The sequence below is a fragment of the Rosa chinensis genome, chromosome 6 (assembly GCF_002994745.2).
Source record: "Rosa chinensis cultivar Old Blush chromosome 6, RchiOBHm-V2, whole genome shotgun sequence".
NCBI lineage: Eukaryota > Viridiplantae > Streptophyta > Magnoliopsida > Rosales > Rosaceae > Rosa > Rosa chinensis.
This window is the reverse complement of record NC_037093.1, coordinates 51015972-51033137: the sequence shown is the minus strand read 5'-3', so window position 1 is coordinate 51033137 and position 17166 is coordinate 51015972. Positions and strand designations below refer to the sequence as shown.

The window sequence follows — 17166 nt, the reverse complement described above, 5'->3', positions numbered from 1 at the left end:
AACCTTGGTTATATTTACATTCAATGATAATTGAGCATAATTTCTTTGATTAGTTACTGACTAAATATACACAACTGATTGTAAGTAACATAATTGTGGACAAAATATGTTATGCATTTTTCTTTTTAATTCTTCCTTTAAAATGTGTTATCCATTTACAAGCCGAGTTTCAACGAACTAAAATAGAATCGAACTTACAAACTCAAGTTGTATTTTTTTTTTAATCAACGAAATAACTTCATATATTAGAACTCAATAAAGTTGATTACAATCATATCGAAACACGTCCAGAAAACATTATGGAGCATTATCAAACCACAAGGAACGTCCGTTAGCCTCAAGCTAGAATGATTATTGCATACCCTTCCATTGCCATCTACAGATAAAACAAGAAGATGTGATAGTATCCAAAGTGTTACATAGAGATAGGTCCCTCATTGAACATTCAAAGCTCACTTATTAAAAAATAGCTTGAATCATCATTCAGTACTACTCTAGAAGAATCGATAGTGCCACATATGTCAAACATAATCGAATTTTGTTCCCAAATACGAAACCCTAGAGAATTAGTACTTTTGGTCCATAAAAGAGACCGAATCCAACTTAGAACCTGCAGTTGAACCCACTTTCAAACTCATTCTCCAATTAGGCCGCCAATCTGAGTTACGTTTGGACACCCAGATTGGGCAAACTCAAGCTATTGTCGAGTCTATTTACTTATTTGGCCCCCTAACAATAAGAATAAGATTTTTAATCAAAAAGAAGAAGAAGGAGAAGAAAATTCATATCACCTACCCTCCTCAGTTTTTTTTTTGAAAGAAACTACTTGGCTACTTCCATGTTCTTGAACTCTGATGGCCTCATATATGGCCACGTTTCAAAAACTATGTAAGTGGGACTTTCCAACCAGTAATTGACCAAACTCAGTTGGCCCATTACTCCAAGACTCGTGGCCGCTTCTACACCGGATCTCCACCCCGGGTAACCATCTTACGTGGCCTCCTAGTTATCCACCACGTCACCGTCCGCGCCCTATATATTCTTATCCAACTCTGACTCATAATTTGACCGACGAAATCACCATCGTCTCCGTACTACCGGACGAGCAACCATGGCGGAACAAGAAGCAGAGACCTCGAGCGGTATCAGAGTCAGTGGCATGCAATTCGCGTACGACGCGCAACCTCCGCTCTTCTACGACTTCAGCCTCAACATTGCTCCCGGATCACGGTGCCTTCTCGTCGGCGCCAACGGATCCGGTAGCCGAAAACCCTAACCTAATTCATCGACCTAACATTTCTGTTAGGTCCTTTCAGAAGCTAATTGAAAGAGTATTGAGTGGTTTTGCAGGGAAGACTACTCTGCTGAAGATTTTGGCGGGGAAGCAAATGGTGGGAGGGAGGGACGTGGTGCGGGTGTTGAATGGTTCGGCTTTTCATGACACTCATTTGGTCTGTAGCGGCGACTTGGCCTATTTGGGAGGCTCCTGGAGCAAAACTGTTGGCTGTGCTGTGAGTATTCTGCTCCTAATATTATGAAAATCATCTCATTTGTAAATTTATGGTGCAATTTGATTAGGGCTGGCTCATGAATTTAATCATTTTAGGCCTTGTGGCTAGCTGAGTGCACAATGCAAGCTAAGATAGTCATAATGCAATCCAGGTGCTATGAACCAAATGAATTTGAATAGGCTTGTCTTTGAAAACTTTCAGGGAGAGCTGCCCCTCCAAGGAGACTTCTCTGCTGAACATATGATATTTGGAGGTGGGTTATTTTATCTAGCATGCTACATTATCCCAGTTTTATCAGGAAGAAAAGTAAAGTCAGAGCATACTGTATTTAATAATATTTACTGTGCGATTTTTGGAGTGTTTATTCGTGTTGCTACCTTTTTGTCATGTTTGTTTCATTGAATTGGATATATTAGATCTTTCTCATCACAAATATTGTTGAAATTAACTTGTGGCAGTGGAAGGAACTGATCCGGTTAGGAGAGAAAAGTTGATTGAGCTGCTTGATATAGATCTCAAGTGGCGAATGCATAAAGTATCTGATGGGCAGCGACGCCGAGTGCAAATCTGCATGGGACTTCTTCATCCTTTCAAGGTATCATAGGATCTCATATATATGGGTTTGTAATTCAAAAATGAAACGCCCTGCACTCTTAAGAAGATCCTAAGATGATTTTAAATTTTAACTTCATTTTGCATCTTTCTAAGGATAATTGTGTATGGTATAGAATTATATGAGTGCTTCATGTTTCATTCCATGCTTGGGGTACATCCTGCACATTTTAGAATCTCCACCTATTGACTTTATAATTTTGTCCTTGGACTCTGGTAGGCTAAAATGTGGTAGATTTTCTTTTGGCATATTAAAAAGTGGAAGCATTCTCATTTTCTTCCAGGTTCTCTTGCTTGATGAGGTAACAGTCGACTTGGATGTTGTTGCTAGGATGGACTTACTAGATTTCTTCAAGGAAGAATGTGAGCAGGTATGGCTTTGTATCATTTATCTCTTTTTGTTAAAGTTATAACACATATACACACTCCACATCTGAGATCTGGAAGAGCTTTGAATGGGGAAATGACACATGTCATTTGATAACAAAAACTTTTGTTTTCTGGTCAATTAGCATGACTCATATCTATCTCTCTTAATTGGACCCATCTTAATTATGATTCATCCTGCGTTTCATATAGAGAGGAGCTACAATTGTATACGCAACTCATATCTTTGATGGCTTGGAAACATGGGCAACCCATTTAGCTTACATCCAAGATGGTGAGCTAAAGAGAGCTCAGAAGTTATTGGAGGTTGAAGAGTTGAAGAGTTCAGTCAATCTGCTTTCTGTTGTCGAATCCTGGCTTCGTGCTGAAACCAAGCAGGAGAAAAAGAAACCCAAAAATCCTGCCCAAACGTCATCTCCTTTTGGTATGTCATCAAGACACATGGCGTATTACCGCTGATATGTTGATGAAGTTAAGATAAAATCCAAATTCAAGGCAAATTCTTAAATTCATTTTTCACCAATCCTTGGTTTACCCACACATGGAGTGTTTCCCTTCTTAGACTGTAGAAATAAGGATGGCATTAAAATGGGATCCACTAGGTCAAGCATTTGTGTTGTTGGCTATACGGTGAAGCAGCTCCGATGGCCTTTTGTAGGCCAATATGTTATACTGACATTGGTCATATAAGAAAACTTGCAACTAGGTAGTGTGCCATGCCCTTTCCTGGTGGGGGTTATACCATGAAGCACGCGTATGGCTTTTTATAGGATGATAAATTGTACTGACTTGGTTATCTAAGAAGTCTTGCAACAAGAGTAGTCTGCAATCTCTTTCCCACTGTTGCTTTGTTTGATTATATAGAAAAGAAGATTCTTGTGATGAGGGGACCATATGATAGGAGCATCAAACATGTGAATAGCACATGATTTTACATGGCTTGGTTGAGTACATTGAATGAAACAGATTGGAAAAACTTGTAACAGCGAATGTGATGTACAATCCTATATTTTACAGTAACAGAGATAAATTTTCATATGAGCTAGTCTCAGTTCGACTCTGATTTGTTGCTTGTTTCTGCCTTATGTCTGGAACATCATGATCTTGTGCTTTCAAATGGCCTGGAATTATGTACTCTTTTAGGTTTTCCAGATTGCAAAAATAGTCTGCAGAAAATGTTGCCTGTTGCTTCAGTAGTTTCATCTTCGTTTTATGAAAAGATAATGTTGGACCATCTCACGCATTTGATGCCATTTGAATCAAGACTCTTATAGGCTAGGTTTCCATTATGGTTGATATGATGTTACTTGCAGCATCGAGTTACTGTCCTAAGTTGGTAGAGATATCTCCTTTTCATTTGAATTTAGTAGGATTAAGGCACACAATTTCTTTCTTCCTCTTCACTCCAAGGAAGCAGTGCAAGGTTGCAATCACTTTCTGATGGCAATGCTTCTCCAAACTGTCTTCCTCGGACCAAAGCAACAATTTCACTTTAACCGAGTCTGGGTTTGGCTTCATGCGCAGAGGTTGTAAGATAAAGGAGCATTGTCTTAGCTTTTGGAATCTGCTCTTCTTTCTGGTTGATGTATTCTCAAAGGGACTGGGGAGTGGGGATCCATGGTCCCATGATTGCCCTAGATGCAAGAAATCTTCCCTTGTTGAACCTCAGAGTTTATTGCTTTGTGCAAAAGAAATGATCCTAGGCGCAGAAAGATACGCCCGCTATTCCCATTGATAAATAGCTTCTAGATTTATACAATTATACAACATTAGTTTACACTAGGAACAAGAGTTTACCACTAAAAATAATTCACGAAGTCATGCAATTATTTAGTTGCTCCCCTGAGTTTCATTCAATCCAAGTTTAACACCAGATAGAGTGTCGCTGACATGGATTCTATTTCTAGACTCGACAAATAAAAATAATAACAAAAAACATTAACAGCATTGACAATGAAGTTATTGTTAGTCTCACCGAAAATATATCAAAAGAAACTAACTTCAAAACTTGAAAGCAAAAATCTTTACCATCACTTATCACCGATGCAGTCTTGGAATCACAATATCGTAACGCTGAAGATATATACATTGAACAAAACACTTGGAGGTGCTTTGAAAAACAAAACGGATGTGTTGCCAATGTGGAGCGCGCGCGCAAAGGTCAACATCAGAACGTGGAGACCACCGCCCACCCGATTCTTCTCGGATCAATTTCTCGCGAGATCCAACGTGCCAAGAAATAACAAATCTAACGGTCCTATTTTCTTATTTATTTATTTTTTCTTAGGAAAATTCGAAATATATAAAATATAAAATAAAAAAAAGGAGGGAGGGGGTGGTGGTGTGTGTCTCTCCGAGCTGCGCACAACGCATAGAAGGATAGCGAACAAAGCGGATAACACAAAGAAAAGAGGAGTCGTGAGACGTCGGAGTTTGTAACGGAGCTCCAGACCCGAAGCCCAGGCCCAATTCCCCACCGATAATGGCGGACTTTGGTTAAGGGGTACTTTCACGGATCAAATTTTGCGCGGTAATCCGAAATCCTAGGCCCCCCGCTCTCATCTTCCTAAACTTTGTTTCCCACCATGGTTGTTTCTGTCTTCTTCTTCCGACTGTCCTTTTGATTCCGCAATTGCTTGATTTGCACGCAACCCGATCGATTGTGATTCTGTGTATATTTTGATATAACAATAGAAAAAAGAAAAAAAAAATGCAGATGCATTGCTGTTGAATACGGTGCGTTTTGGGGGGCATGGTTTGGGGTGCCACATTGGGGGGGTAGGAAATGGATTCGGCAAGGCAATGGTTCCAGAAGCTTCAGCCGCGCGATAAAGTGAGGAGCTACGGAAGGAAGAAGGACACCGCCGGCGGCGACGACGGCTCCAATACCGACGATGAAGCGCTTTCGAATGTCACCAAGCAGAAGGCCGCCGCGGCCAAGCAGTACATTGAGAACCATTACAAGGAGCAGATGAAGAATCTCCATGAGAGGAGAGAAAGGTAAGAAAAAGATATATCAACTTTGGGTTCCTTAATGAAAAATTTGAATTGGGGTCTCATTTAGTATTGCATTGATCCTGTGGCGGCAGACGAAATATGTTGGAGAAGAAGTTGGCTGATGCTGATGTGTCTGAGGAGGATCAGAACAACCTTCTTAAGTTCTTGGAGAAGAAAGAAACCGAATACATGCGGCTTCAGAGGCATAAAATGGGTGTCGATGATTTTGAGTTGCTGACTATGATTGGCAAGGGTGCATTTGGTGAGGTACGTATTTTTATACAACATTGTGTTTGAATTCAGATCGTTGCATAAAACATGATTTGTAGCTAGGACTTGTCACTTTCCCTGTTCCGCAACCTAGCTGGAATACCAATATGTACCAGACTTAGTTTTGAATTTGTATTTGTATAAGGCTGTATATAGTGGACCAGTATGAAATCATAAAGATATCTTAGGTATTTATTCCTGAAGGTGAATTATAAATTTCAGTTCAGTAAAATGCCTTCATGGTGCAGGTTCGTGTCTGCAGGGAAAAGACAACAGGTTCTGTATATGCCATGAAAAAGCTTAAGAAATCAGAAATGCTTCGTAGAGGCCAGGTATTTCAGTAAACTGGCCTGCTAGTTCATATTACTGAGGTAGATGAAACTTGAAATGTATTTACTGTCAGTTGCCCTATATTCCTTTCAGGTTGAGCATGTAAAAGCTGAAAGGAATCTGCTTGCTGAGGTGGACAGCAATTGCATTGTCAAGCTCTATTGTTCTTTTCAAGACGATGACTATCTTTATCTTATAATGGAATACTTACCTGGAGGAGATATGATGACTTTACTTATGAGAAAGGATATTTTGACCGAAGATGAGGCTAGATTTTATGTCGCTGAAACAGTTTTGGCTATTGAGTCTATCCATAAGCACCATTATATTCATAGGTTAGTGTTACAATTTCATCATTATCAAAGTTCTTTAAACCATATATTAAGTATGCACCTTTGTACTACAAAATAAGGGTTTAACTTGTTTGTTTTGCATAAGACAGGGATATTAAGCCTGATAATTTACTACTCGATAGATATGGACACTTGAGACTGTCAGATTTTGGATTATGCAAACCTTTAGACTGCAGTACAATTCATGAAGACTTTTCAATAAATAATGCCAATGGTTCTGGACACAATGATGAACGTCCGGCAGCTCCAAAACGCACACAACAAGAGCAACTGCAACATTGGCAGAAGAATAGGAGAATGCTTGTGAGTTATATAGTCTATTGTTAATAATCTCTCTCTCTCTCTCTCTCTCTCTCTCTCTCTCTCACTCTCACTCCCTCATGCCATTACTTTGAAGGTAGATAAAAGAGGGACTGCTAGTTTGGTAGGATGGTGTGGTGTAGTGTTTCTCTAACTATTGATATATGGTATTGCAGGCTTATTCAACTGTTGGTACACCTGATTATATTGCTCCAGAAGTTCTACTGAAAAAAGGCTATGGAATGGAATGTGATTGGTGAGTACTTATGCCTTTTAGTGATAGGTACTTGGGTCTGCAATTCAAATGAATAATTCCCCTGCTCTTTGGACATCAATTAAGATCCCTTTACCATAGACTCGGAGTTGAAACGAAAAATATGATCTTAAGTAGTCATTATTTTTTGCACCTTTCATGTTGTAATGGAACTTTGTTTCAAGTACTAGGGGAATCTATGTGCCATAAACTGAAAAACTACCTTGTTTTGGCGAAGTTATGCTTTTATTTTTGGTCTAAGCAAAGTTATGATTTTGATTAATGCACAGGTGGTCACTTGGGGCAATTATGTATGAAATGCTAGTCGGTTACCCGCCCTTCTATTCTGATGATCCAATGTCAACATGCAGGAAGGTAAATTCTAGAACTACTTTAAATTTATTTAAGCATCTTTCTTGTAGGAAGTCTCGGGTGGAGCTGGGTCTCTCGTGGCATCTCATTTCAACATATAAAAGTACATATTTCTGAAAGTAAACCTATCTGCATCCTCCACTTGTAGATTCCACTGCATCAGTCTTTTTCTATTTTAACTCTGAACTGGTTCCTGGATTGTTTCTACAGTTGATAATTTGTGATTAATTACTCTGACATAACAATTTAATCATTGTGATCAATATTACATGCATCCCACGTTGATGTCCATGTTTAAGCTGAAACTTTGATCCTACCACTTGTTTAACTGCACCCAATCATAACTATCCCCAAACCCTCAATAGGGATGACAAGTTGTACTTATTGCTTGATAACATCGTCAATATGGCTTGTCTTGCTTGTTGCAGATAGTAAACTGGAAAACTCATTTGAAATTTCCAGAAGAAGCAAAGCTATCTCCAGAGGCAAAAGATCTTATTAGTAATCTCTTGTGTCATGTCGACCAAAGGTTGGGAACAAATGGCGCAAGTGAAATAAAGGTGTTGTATGGTGTGTCCTGTTCTAAATTGCTTGGATCTGTTAATGAACCTGTTGCATATAATGATAATTACCTTACTGATGATTCCTTTTTCAGGTTCATCCTTGGTTTGAAGGTACTGAATGGGAAAAGCTTTATCAAATGGATGCTGCATTTATTCCTGAGGTCAATGATGATCTGGATACTCAAAATTTCGAAAAGTTTGAAGAGGTATAGATGTTTCTCCATTTTTGTGGATTGCTTGAAGAAAATTTTGTTCAGGATAATATGTTGGTCCTGAGTTTGTTTATGCTAATTTTTGGTCTGCAGGCTGACAACCAAGCTCAGTCTTCAGCCAAAACGGGTCCCTGGAGAAAGGTAAGCTTTGGAATTTAATTGCTACCAAGTTATTTTCACTTATAAAGAAAATTGCTGTCTCCACTGCCAGATTTAAAATCAAAATGAATTGCTGTCTCTGCCATATGGTATAATAGCATTACAAGATATAGTCTGTTTCATTAACTCTATTTTTCTTAATAATATACAATCTTTTCTATGGATAAGCATCTAAGCATTCTTTCTTTGTACTATAAGAGTCTGTTTAATGTGTATTGAGCTGGTTTGGTATTTCAAAGAGTTACTAAGAATCCTCATTCTATATCAAAGAATTTTTGAGAGCAAGTTTTCAGTTTCTTTCTCTTTGTATATCAAACGAGTGGTTGGCTGGGATGTTATTTTTGGCTTATATGTAGTACTGGATTATTTGGTTTTTGTTCTAGTACAAACTAGGGGAAACCTTGTTGATGGGCATTTAATCTTAATAAACTTTGTTGCGTTAGTGTTCAAGGAACTTTTGAATTCTCAGACCTAATAGATCTTATTTTCTTTTGTGTATCTTTGGCATTGAGAGAAATTGGGGGCAACTTTGTAGCAATTACATACATGGCTTTTGAATGCAATAGAGCTCTTTCCAAGGCTTAATAATAAATTGTATACATTCAGGTTTAAAGCTCAAAATTCTGAAATTGAGGTATCTGTTGGTCATAGAAAAGTCTAAGTTCCAGGGTGTAGAACTGAGATTACGTTCCTAAACTTCCTGGAAGCTTAAGTTCATTTATTTTTTAGTAATTGGTTTAGTCAGAGAGTTTCTTTTCATTTTCAATGCTTTTAGGAATTAGTTTGAACTTGAAGTTTTACAAAATTAGAAAGAGAGATATCTAGTAGCTACCCTGCTCTACCCAGCAAATCTTTCCCAGTTTTCACTTATTTTCTCCTCATATTTTCCCTGTTCTTTTGCAGATGCTCTCCTCCAAGGACATCAATTTTGTGGGCTACACATATAAAAACTTTGAAATCGTTAATGATTATCAAGTACCTGGGATGGGTATCTCTCTCTCTCTCTCTCGCTCTCTCCCCCTCCCCCCTTCATGAACTTTTAGAGTTTTATCTTTTATTACGTATTGGTATTGGTTCAAAGTAGGTTTTATCTGCTCTCACACACACCATATGTACATATATAACTAATTTACAGTGAAATCTGAAAACTGTTGATGGTTGTCAGAATAGCAGGTACCATCCAAAGTTGTAGTTTTTCTTGTAGTTACCAGTACTGGTCAACTGGCCAAAGTATCTGGAATACAGAGCAAGTATCTACCAACTAGCTGATTTTGAATTGTTTGGGGGTTATATTATCCTGTTTAGTTTGTATGGATAGATCACCCATCCATTTTGATGTGTTGTTTGGAAGAATAATGTTTAATTAGCTATCTTCCGGTGTCCTTTTTTTCTTTTTTTTTTTCCTATTGTTTTCTCTCTAACGACTGAGTTGGTATCTTCTCTCTGTGTAGCCTCGTTGAAGAAGAAGACCAACACATCAAAACGGCCATCCGTAAAAACTCTTTTTGGTAGGCTTATATCTTTCTCTTAATCAATCTATTATGTGTCTTCAAACGTTTTTTGTGTTCTTATAATAGTACAGTGTATCTTTGTACACATATTGTTAATGTTTCACTATGGATATATAGAGGAGATGTCTTTTACTTCCTAACCTGTTTCTGTTTGCTCGAGACAGATGCTGAGTCAGAATCATCGGAGTCATCTGACACACCTGGAAGTGAACAACCTGTGAAAGGCAGCTTTTTGAACATGTTGCCTCCCGAATTAGAAGTATCTGAACGTCGGAGTGACTCTACCTAATTTGGCCAATCCATCTGATGGACTTGGAGCTTGTCCACCAACTGTATTTCGATTTTCAAGTAATTAGATGCAAGTCTCAATGCTGCCTTCTGTGCCGGTATTTTTTTCATGGTTCTGTCAGCTGGAGAGCTTCGAGGTTTGATGAAAATCCAAGTCTCCAAGGTCTGAAGGAGGGTGGCGGATCTTGACAAAGCAACCAATATTGAGCCTTCTCGGATAAGCTAGCGGCCTGTAATTTTCTCTGCTATCAACATGTTAAAGGGTAATACCAGTTCCTTTACAACCACTAATTTGTAATCTTCTTTCCTTCCTTTCTTGTTGTCCATTGTTGTCAAATACCAAATACTGTACAAAGATACACTCAAACTCATACACTGTATACATGTTAATTCGCTGTATTATTCAAAGCAATACAATTTGTTCACTCTCCTTCTCAATCTCTTTCCAGTTTTTATTTTTTTCTGTTCTTATTTCTTTGGCTACAAGCCAATCGATCAAATTCGTTGTAGTAAGTGATGACAGCTAAACGTCATGCTTACGCGATTTTATATATATCATGCATTGATAATTGAGTAAAACCCACCACTAGGGTCAAAACTTTTCTCCACTGGACAAAATGATACCCAACTTTCAAAAGTGATCAAAATGATACCTAAATTTTTAAAAGTGATCAAAATGATACCTAAATTTTTAAAAACAAATCAACTTGATACCCAACTTTCAAAAGTGATCAAAATGATACCTGAAGTTTTAAAAAACAAATCAATTTGATACCTCAGTTTATTTTTTTTAGGGCTAAATACTGATTACTACTCTGTGGTTTAGGTCCAAAATCAATTCAGTTCCTGGACTTCTAATTTCATAAAAAAACACCCATGTACTTTCAATTTTGATCTAATAGGTCCAATTCATTAATATTCTGTTATGGGTTCAAGTTATAGTTGGATTATTTGTTGAAAAACTATTTATTTGATAGATTTCTAATAGTGGGACTCACTCCAAAATTGATTATGCAGGCCACCTCAACACCACATCATAAAACATAGATCATATATGAGCCACGTCAACAAGTTAAATGACTCAATTGTCAGAAGACTAACAAATTTGACCTATTAGATCAAAATTGAAAGTGCAGGGGTGTTCTTGATGAAATTAGAAGTTTAGGGACTGAATTGATTTTGGACCCAAACTACATAGTATAATGTATTTAGCCCTTTTTTTGTTTTGTTTTACTTCTTTGTTAAATCAAATGCAAAATCAAGCACAAAAATTGAAGTGATTTATGGTCAAAGGGTCATTAATCATCTATAACCCAATCTTCTTCTTCTATAGAATTTATATAAAAAAATATTCCGTTCAATTTCAATTCTACCATCGATCGTAGAAACAAATAAAGTTCGGATGTTTCCTAACTTCTAAAGAAACAAAGAAAAATGGGAAGAGAGAGAGAGAGGCAGAGATAGAAGAAGAAGAAGAGAATTAACAAAGTAAAATAAAAAATAATTGAAAAATAGTTTTTTGTGTAAAATATTATTATAACCCCATAAAATACTGAACCACACGTGATTTGATCACTTTTGAAAGTTGGGTATCAAGTTGATTTGTTTTTAAAAATTTAGGTATCATTTTGATCACTTTTAAAAATTTAGGTATCATTTTGATCACTTTTAAAAGTTGGGTATCATTTTGTCCGGTGGAGAAAAGTTTTGACCCTAGTGGTGGGTTTTACTCTTGATAATTCTAGATAATACATCATCAAGGACACTCAAATCACCAAAATACAAAATGTGTGACTGTGTCATGTATTTTCTTTCTTTTATTTTCCCAGTTGAAAACAGAAGCGAACAAAGATTTTATAGGAATCTGATTGAAGCCAAAGAGACATACCGAATGATCCCAAAGGTATTCTCCGATGTGGGTCTGTGTTTACGATAGAAGTGCCATATGGCATGAAGTTTGGACAATATAGTCTCCATCGATCATTGAGAAATCATTTTCTGTGGGGAAATTTTCATGTTAGTTTAATATAAATTTGGTGATTACATTCTAAATTGACTGGAAAAAATGGCACATATGTTGAAGTATTCAGACAAACGAAGCCTTCTGAATACGGCAAATAAAACTAAAGCTACTACAGTTATTCTTGTCTCCAATACTTCAGCAATTGGACATAAACACTCAACTGTGGACCGGTTAGTTCAAATTCTTTCAGACGTGTAATTTGTTGTGTAGTCAACATCGGACACGAGAAGTGAAAAGCAAATCGTAAAACGAAAGTTCAGTTATCGGTTCTTTCTCAACTAAAGTTTACCGGTGGTTTCTGAGCTTTGATTAGATTCTTAGTGCCGTAACTGCTTAACTAAGCATTCCTTGGACGTCTCCTCAAGTTCTTTTTATCGCTATATATATTGTGGCATATCAACTTCGTTCATACTCTTTATAGAGACAGTTAGGAGCTTTTATGGATGAAACTTTGGTGGGATGACCGGGAAAGATCGAGGGAAAGGTTCGGGGAGGGAAACTTCGGGTTGAAGTGGCTAGTTAGTAGCAAAATGAAATTATGAAAATGCTCATCAATTAAGAAGTTGACAAACTTGAAAACAGAGGAGGCAGAGGCTAGGGGAGATATGAAAACTTCAGACTAAATATATAGTTAGTTAAGCTGATTGTTAAACTTCAAGATAGTCTATGGTGCTTCCTTGCACCAGTGCTTCTCACCCTATGTGCGGTCACAGTACGGTATAACAGCCAAAACTAAAATAATGCCAGTACTTCAGAGCACTAAAGAACTTTCGGATGAACTTAATTTGAGTGTTTTTATTTTTAACCCGGACTTGGACCCTGTTGACAAGTTTGTTTGATTTTGAGTCTTTCATATCGTCCATTGTTAACGTTGTGTGTGGGGAAAGCAAGGTTGACTATTTGACATCAGAAACGAGGTTCTCCAAAACCTGTGGGTTGGCTGAGTTCTAATTCCAAATCTATGCAGCAAAAGCTGGCACCTGGAGGATTAAGTGATTAACTATGCTGGCCAAATTGCTCAAATTATTAAGGCCAGCAATATTATGTTATCATGACCTAATGGATTTGCTAGATCTTAACAAATCACAGGAATGCCTTCCAAATTAGCTGAGTCAAGTTATTAGAAATCGTCCAATTAAGCCACTCGGATTAATTAATTAGCATAGAGATGAATTGATTAGATCAGAAGCAAAGAGCTTGAACCATTCACATTTGGAGGAAGTATTTTATTTTGGTTTGTCGCCAAAAATGTCTTTTCTGATGGGTCAATGATAACAACAACAAACAAAATCTATCAAGCATAACTCCAAATTTCACAAACCTACATTATACATCATCATTATAATTTTTGTATACATAAGCATTTTTAGAAATGAAATGAAAGCAGTTGATATTAATCTCAACTAATTTTTATTCAAAGCAGCCATGCATCACTATGATGTATTTAGTGGATTAGTTGTTCTTTTCTCATCTTCATGAATTCTTATCAATATATACATGGACTTACGTTCTAAGTTCAAAAGATGTGATTATATGTTGATTTCCAATTAATGAAGTTATTACAATACTTTGCCGATTTATTAGGCCACCCTGGCTCAAAATCTTGAGGCAAATTATCGAAAATCTTAGTACGTAGAAATAAGAAAATAATTGATAAGAAATTTGAAACTCAAATTTAAAACGGTGTTGTTACCGGCCTGAAGAAAGAAACGACAGACCCTCTACTTTGATTGAAAGACTAGTTTAGGGTAAGTACTTCGAAATCATAGAGCAAGCTGTTCCTCTTGGGATTTAGGGTTCTTGAGTCTGTTACGTACCTCATTAGATACTACTTAATTTTGTCCAGCCTTAGCTCACTTGCATTTTCCTTAAAGCATTGTAATTTCGTCTATGTTTGGATCATTCGGAGATCTTCCTTCTGATAATTTGATACTAGTTGTTGGTGTATGTTGATGAATTACAACTAAAAATAATTATATAGAGATGCATCCAAAAAAATCTCAAAAATTTGAATATATATTTGTTGAGAATATATACATCCCACATGGGAAAAATGAGACATTGTCTATGTGTTTATAAGGGTTTGATCAATTGGTTGTGAACCCCAAATTACTTTATCAATATTAACAATCGCAAAATCGCTACCTTTCCGACGTGGTATCTTTGGCTTGTAGCATGTTAACTTCTTTTATATGTCCTGGATATGCCGGCCATCCTTCTCTGTAATATCTTAAAAATGCCAAAATTCTATGTCATTCCCTCACCTTTTCCTTAGACATCACTTACCTTTAAAAATGACCTCCACCAACAACTACCTCCCCTCTCCTCTCTCTCTCTCTCAACACCATCTGGTTCTATTCTCTGTCTTAATTCATCTGTGATCATTTCAAATAATGAAAGCAGAATTTGAAATGGTTCATGGGACTGTGAATATGATCCAACCCCATGAAACTAATTGGATTAACAATTCGACCTCCGTTAATCCATTCCCAAAGCCTGTAAGCGATCTCTCTCAGTGGGTAGAGCACATAACGAAGCAACTCATCGATGACTTGCCGGAAACAGCCACCACCACCGCAGACACTTTGCACACTGCAGCAACATCCGGGGATCAGTACTTCATCCCACCGTCACATTCCGGAGAGTTTAGTCCGAGAAAAGCCCCCAGGAAAAACTACGGCGACGACACAAGTGCTGATCGTGCAGATTACGACTTGCAGTGGGGAAATGAGCTGCAACTCCATGCAGAAAACAACAGGAGAGATAGAGGGTTGAGTAAGCTTGACCAGCATGGCTTAACACTAATTACTCTTCTGTTCGAATGTGCGGTTGCAATCTCCGTGGAGAACCCCGGCGAGGCACATCGGATGCTACTCGAGCTCACCCAGATGGCCTCGCCGTATGGGCCATCCTGCGCGGAGCGCGTGGTGGCATATTTTGCCAAGGCCATGTCGAGTAGGGTTTTGAACTCGTGGCTAGGCATTTGCTCTCCTTTGGTCAACTACAAAAGCATTCATGGTGCTTTTCAAGTCTTTAACACTATCTCGCCTTTCATCAAATTCGCTCACTTCACCTCCAACCAAGCCATCCTCGAAGCCTTTCACCGCCGTGACAGGGTGCACATTATCGACCTCGATATCATGCAGGTATAGCCTAAAATTTCGATAGTATCGCAATATTCTCTGTCATTATTTTGAACTAGAGTTTCAAATTTCTAGATGTTAATTACAAGTAATTAATAGTATTGGATTGTTTTTGGCTCGTTGATATACACTTTCTCTGGCAATACATTGTTGTCACTTTCAATTTGCCATTTTGCATTTCAAATTTCATCTTTGTACTCACATGTGTACGTGTAAGATGATGATAAACTATTCTTTCAGTAATTTTGATTTCAAAATGATTCGCGTACGTATTTTTACTCTTGATAGTAATAATCGATCATTATTTTTGGTACCATTTTTAAATACCTGAAAATATTTCTGTTAACATCGATATTGAATTCCTTGCATGCAGGGTTTGCAATGGCCAGCCCTTTTTCACATCCTCGCCACACGCATGGAAGGGCCTCCACACGTACGAATGACCGGTTTCGGCGCCTCATCTGAGGTATTGCTCGAGACCGGAAAGCAACTTTCAAATTTTGCCAGGCGACTGGGCTTGTCATTTGAGTTTCATCCAATCACGAGGAAATTTGGTGACCACCTAGACACTTCAATGGTGCAAGTGCGGAGGGGAGAGACTGTAGCAGTGCATTGGCTACAGCACTCGCTCTACGATGCAACAGGACCCGACTGGAGAACAATGAAACTCATCGAAGAACTATCCCCGAGAATCGTCACATTGGTGGAGCAAGACATGTCGCACAACGGGGGCTCGTTTTTGGACCGTTTTGTCGGGTCTTTGCACTACTATTCAACTATGTTTGATTCTCTTGAAGCCTATTTGCCCAGTGATAACCCTAACAGGCATTTAGTTGAACACAGCTTGATGTATAGGGAAATCAACAACATATTGGCAGTAGGCGGGCCAGCAAGGAGCGGAGAAGACAAGTTTAGGCATTGGAGGAGTGAGCTCGGGGCTAGTAATAGCTTCATGCAAGTAGGTATGAGTGGAAATTCGATGGCTCAAGCGCAGTTGATATTGAACATGTTTCCTCCTAGTAATGGTTATAACCTTGTGCAAGGAGATGGGACGATTAGGCTTGGGTGGAAGGATACTAGTTTGTATGTTGCCTCAGCATGGACTTGTTCTCATGCTTCATCAAGATAAGGATATGTTAATCCGTACACTAATTGTGTGCTTTCTTTTTGGGAGTGAATTGGTCATAGCTAATTGTATTGATTAGGGATTGAATGTTCTATATATAATCCAACCTTAATTTAGCTGTATATTAACGACGGTGATTAATAAGCAAGATAAAATATATAATTGTTGAGCCACATCTTTAGAGACACTATATGTTCTATAATCAAGGTTCCAAGCTATTATGAGGGACAGTATTATGATGTGGTGGATCTTTCTTGCCGTGTTTCAGTTGTTTGTGATATTGAAGACCCTAATCGAGCACAACTGAGGGTTATTGCTCCACAGATTAATCCAAGTGAACTTCTTGGTCCTATGATGCACATCAAGGAACCATACTTGGTGGATTGCGCAGGAGTTCTGTTGGTTTTTTTGTGCCTGTTCGCCAATGAAACCCTGAGAGGCTGAGACCACCACTGGCTGTAGGGTTTTCAAGGTCTTATTTAGTAAGGGCAAATCATGGATCGACTCCGAGGTACATAACTTGGGGAATAGAGCCATCTTCTTGTGTCGAAGTAGTTCTTCCTTCTCTATTGAGGTCGATCAGCAATTATTTCGGATCTAAGGCCAATTGCATAAACTACATTAACAATAAGAGCAGATGCGGGTATTTTTGATATGGAGGATGAGGGAAAATTATAAAATAGTCCCGGATCATAGTACAGGTAGTGGTTTATGGTGATATATATTATTAGTTCATGTGACTCGTAGTGATTTCTG

At 38.0% G+C, this 17166-nt stretch overlaps 3 protein-coding genes across 4 annotated transcripts; all 3 read left to right on the top strand.

Moving 5' to 3' along the window:
• The first annotated feature begins 1051 nt into the window (after positions 1-1051).
• Positions 1052-3561, top strand: LOC112170002 (ABC transporter I family member 19). 2 transcript variants are annotated; one of them, XM_024307145.2, is made up of 6 exons: positions 1052-1259; positions 1351-1511; positions 1713-1764; positions 1970-2106; positions 2408-2494; positions 2703-3561. In XM_024307145.2, the coding sequence occupies exons 1-6, from the start codon at positions 1112-1114 to the stop codon at positions 2967-2969; spliced, it is 852 nt and encodes a 283-aa protein (XP_024162913.1). In that variant the 5' UTR covers positions 1052-1111; the 3' UTR covers positions 2970-3561. The 2 variants fall into 2 exon arrangements, with proteins under 2 accessions (XP_024162913.1, XP_024162914.1); XM_024307146.2 differs by having other exon boundaries at positions 1118-1259; positions 1658-1764.
• A 1272-nt stretch (positions 3562-4833) lies between these two features.
• Positions 4834-10558, top strand: LOC112169999 (serine/threonine-protein kinase tricornered). The gene is made up of 13 exons (XM_024307142.2): positions 4834-5510; positions 5600-5774; positions 6026-6109; positions 6201-6442; positions 6550-6763; positions 6937-7016; positions 7304-7388; positions 7814-7945; positions 8041-8154; positions 8254-8301; positions 9223-9307; positions 9771-9827; positions 9995-10558. Exons 1-13 carry the CDS (start codon positions 5296-5298, stop codon positions 10117-10119), a joined length of 1656 nt encoding a protein of 551 aa, XP_024162910.1. The 5' UTR covers positions 4834-5295; the 3' UTR covers positions 10120-10558.
• Positions 10559-14489: 3931 nt separating this feature from the next.
• On the top strand, positions 14490-16508 carry LOC112170000 (protein SCARECROW 1). Its single transcript, XM_024307144.2, has 2 exons — positions 14490-15287; positions 15658-16508. The coding sequence occupies exons 1-2, from the start codon at positions 14535-14537 to the stop codon at positions 16411-16413; spliced, it is 1509 nt and encodes a 502-aa protein (XP_024162912.1). The 5' UTR covers positions 14490-14534; the 3' UTR covers positions 16414-16508.
• The last annotated feature ends 658 nt before the right edge of the window (positions 16509-17166 follow it).

Coding starts and splice junctions, on each gene's coding strand:
- LOC112170002 (XM_024307145.2), top strand. CDS start 1,112: ATGGCGGAACAAGAAGCAGAGACCTCGAGCGGTATCAGAGTCAGTGGC. Junction 1,512..1,712: donor GCAAAACTGTTGGCTGTGCT/GTGAGTATTCTG, acceptor GAAAACTTTCAG/GGAGAGCTGCCCCTCCAAGG. Junction 2,495..2,702: donor TCAAGGAAGAATGTGAGCAG/GTATGGCTTTGT, acceptor CGTTTCATATAG/AGAGGAGCTACAATTGTATA.
- LOC112169999 (XM_024307142.2), top strand. CDS start 5,296: ATGGATTCGGCAAGGCAATGGTTCCAGAAGCTTCAGCCGCGCGATAAA. Junction 6,110..6,200: donor AAATGCTTCGTAGAGGCCAG/GTATTTCAGTAA, acceptor TATTCCTTTCAG/GTTGAGCATGTAAAAGCTGA. Junction 8,302..9,222: donor AAACGGGTCCCTGGAGAAAG/GTAAGCTTTGGA, acceptor GTTCTTTTGCAG/ATGCTCTCCTCCAAGGACAT.
- LOC112170000 (XM_024307144.2), top strand. CDS start 14,535: ATGAAAGCAGAATTTGAAATGGTTCATGGGACTGTGAATATGATCCAA. Junction 15,288..15,657: donor TCGACCTCGATATCATGCAG/GTATAGCCTAAA, acceptor CCTTGCATGCAG/GGTTTGCAATGGCCAGCCCT.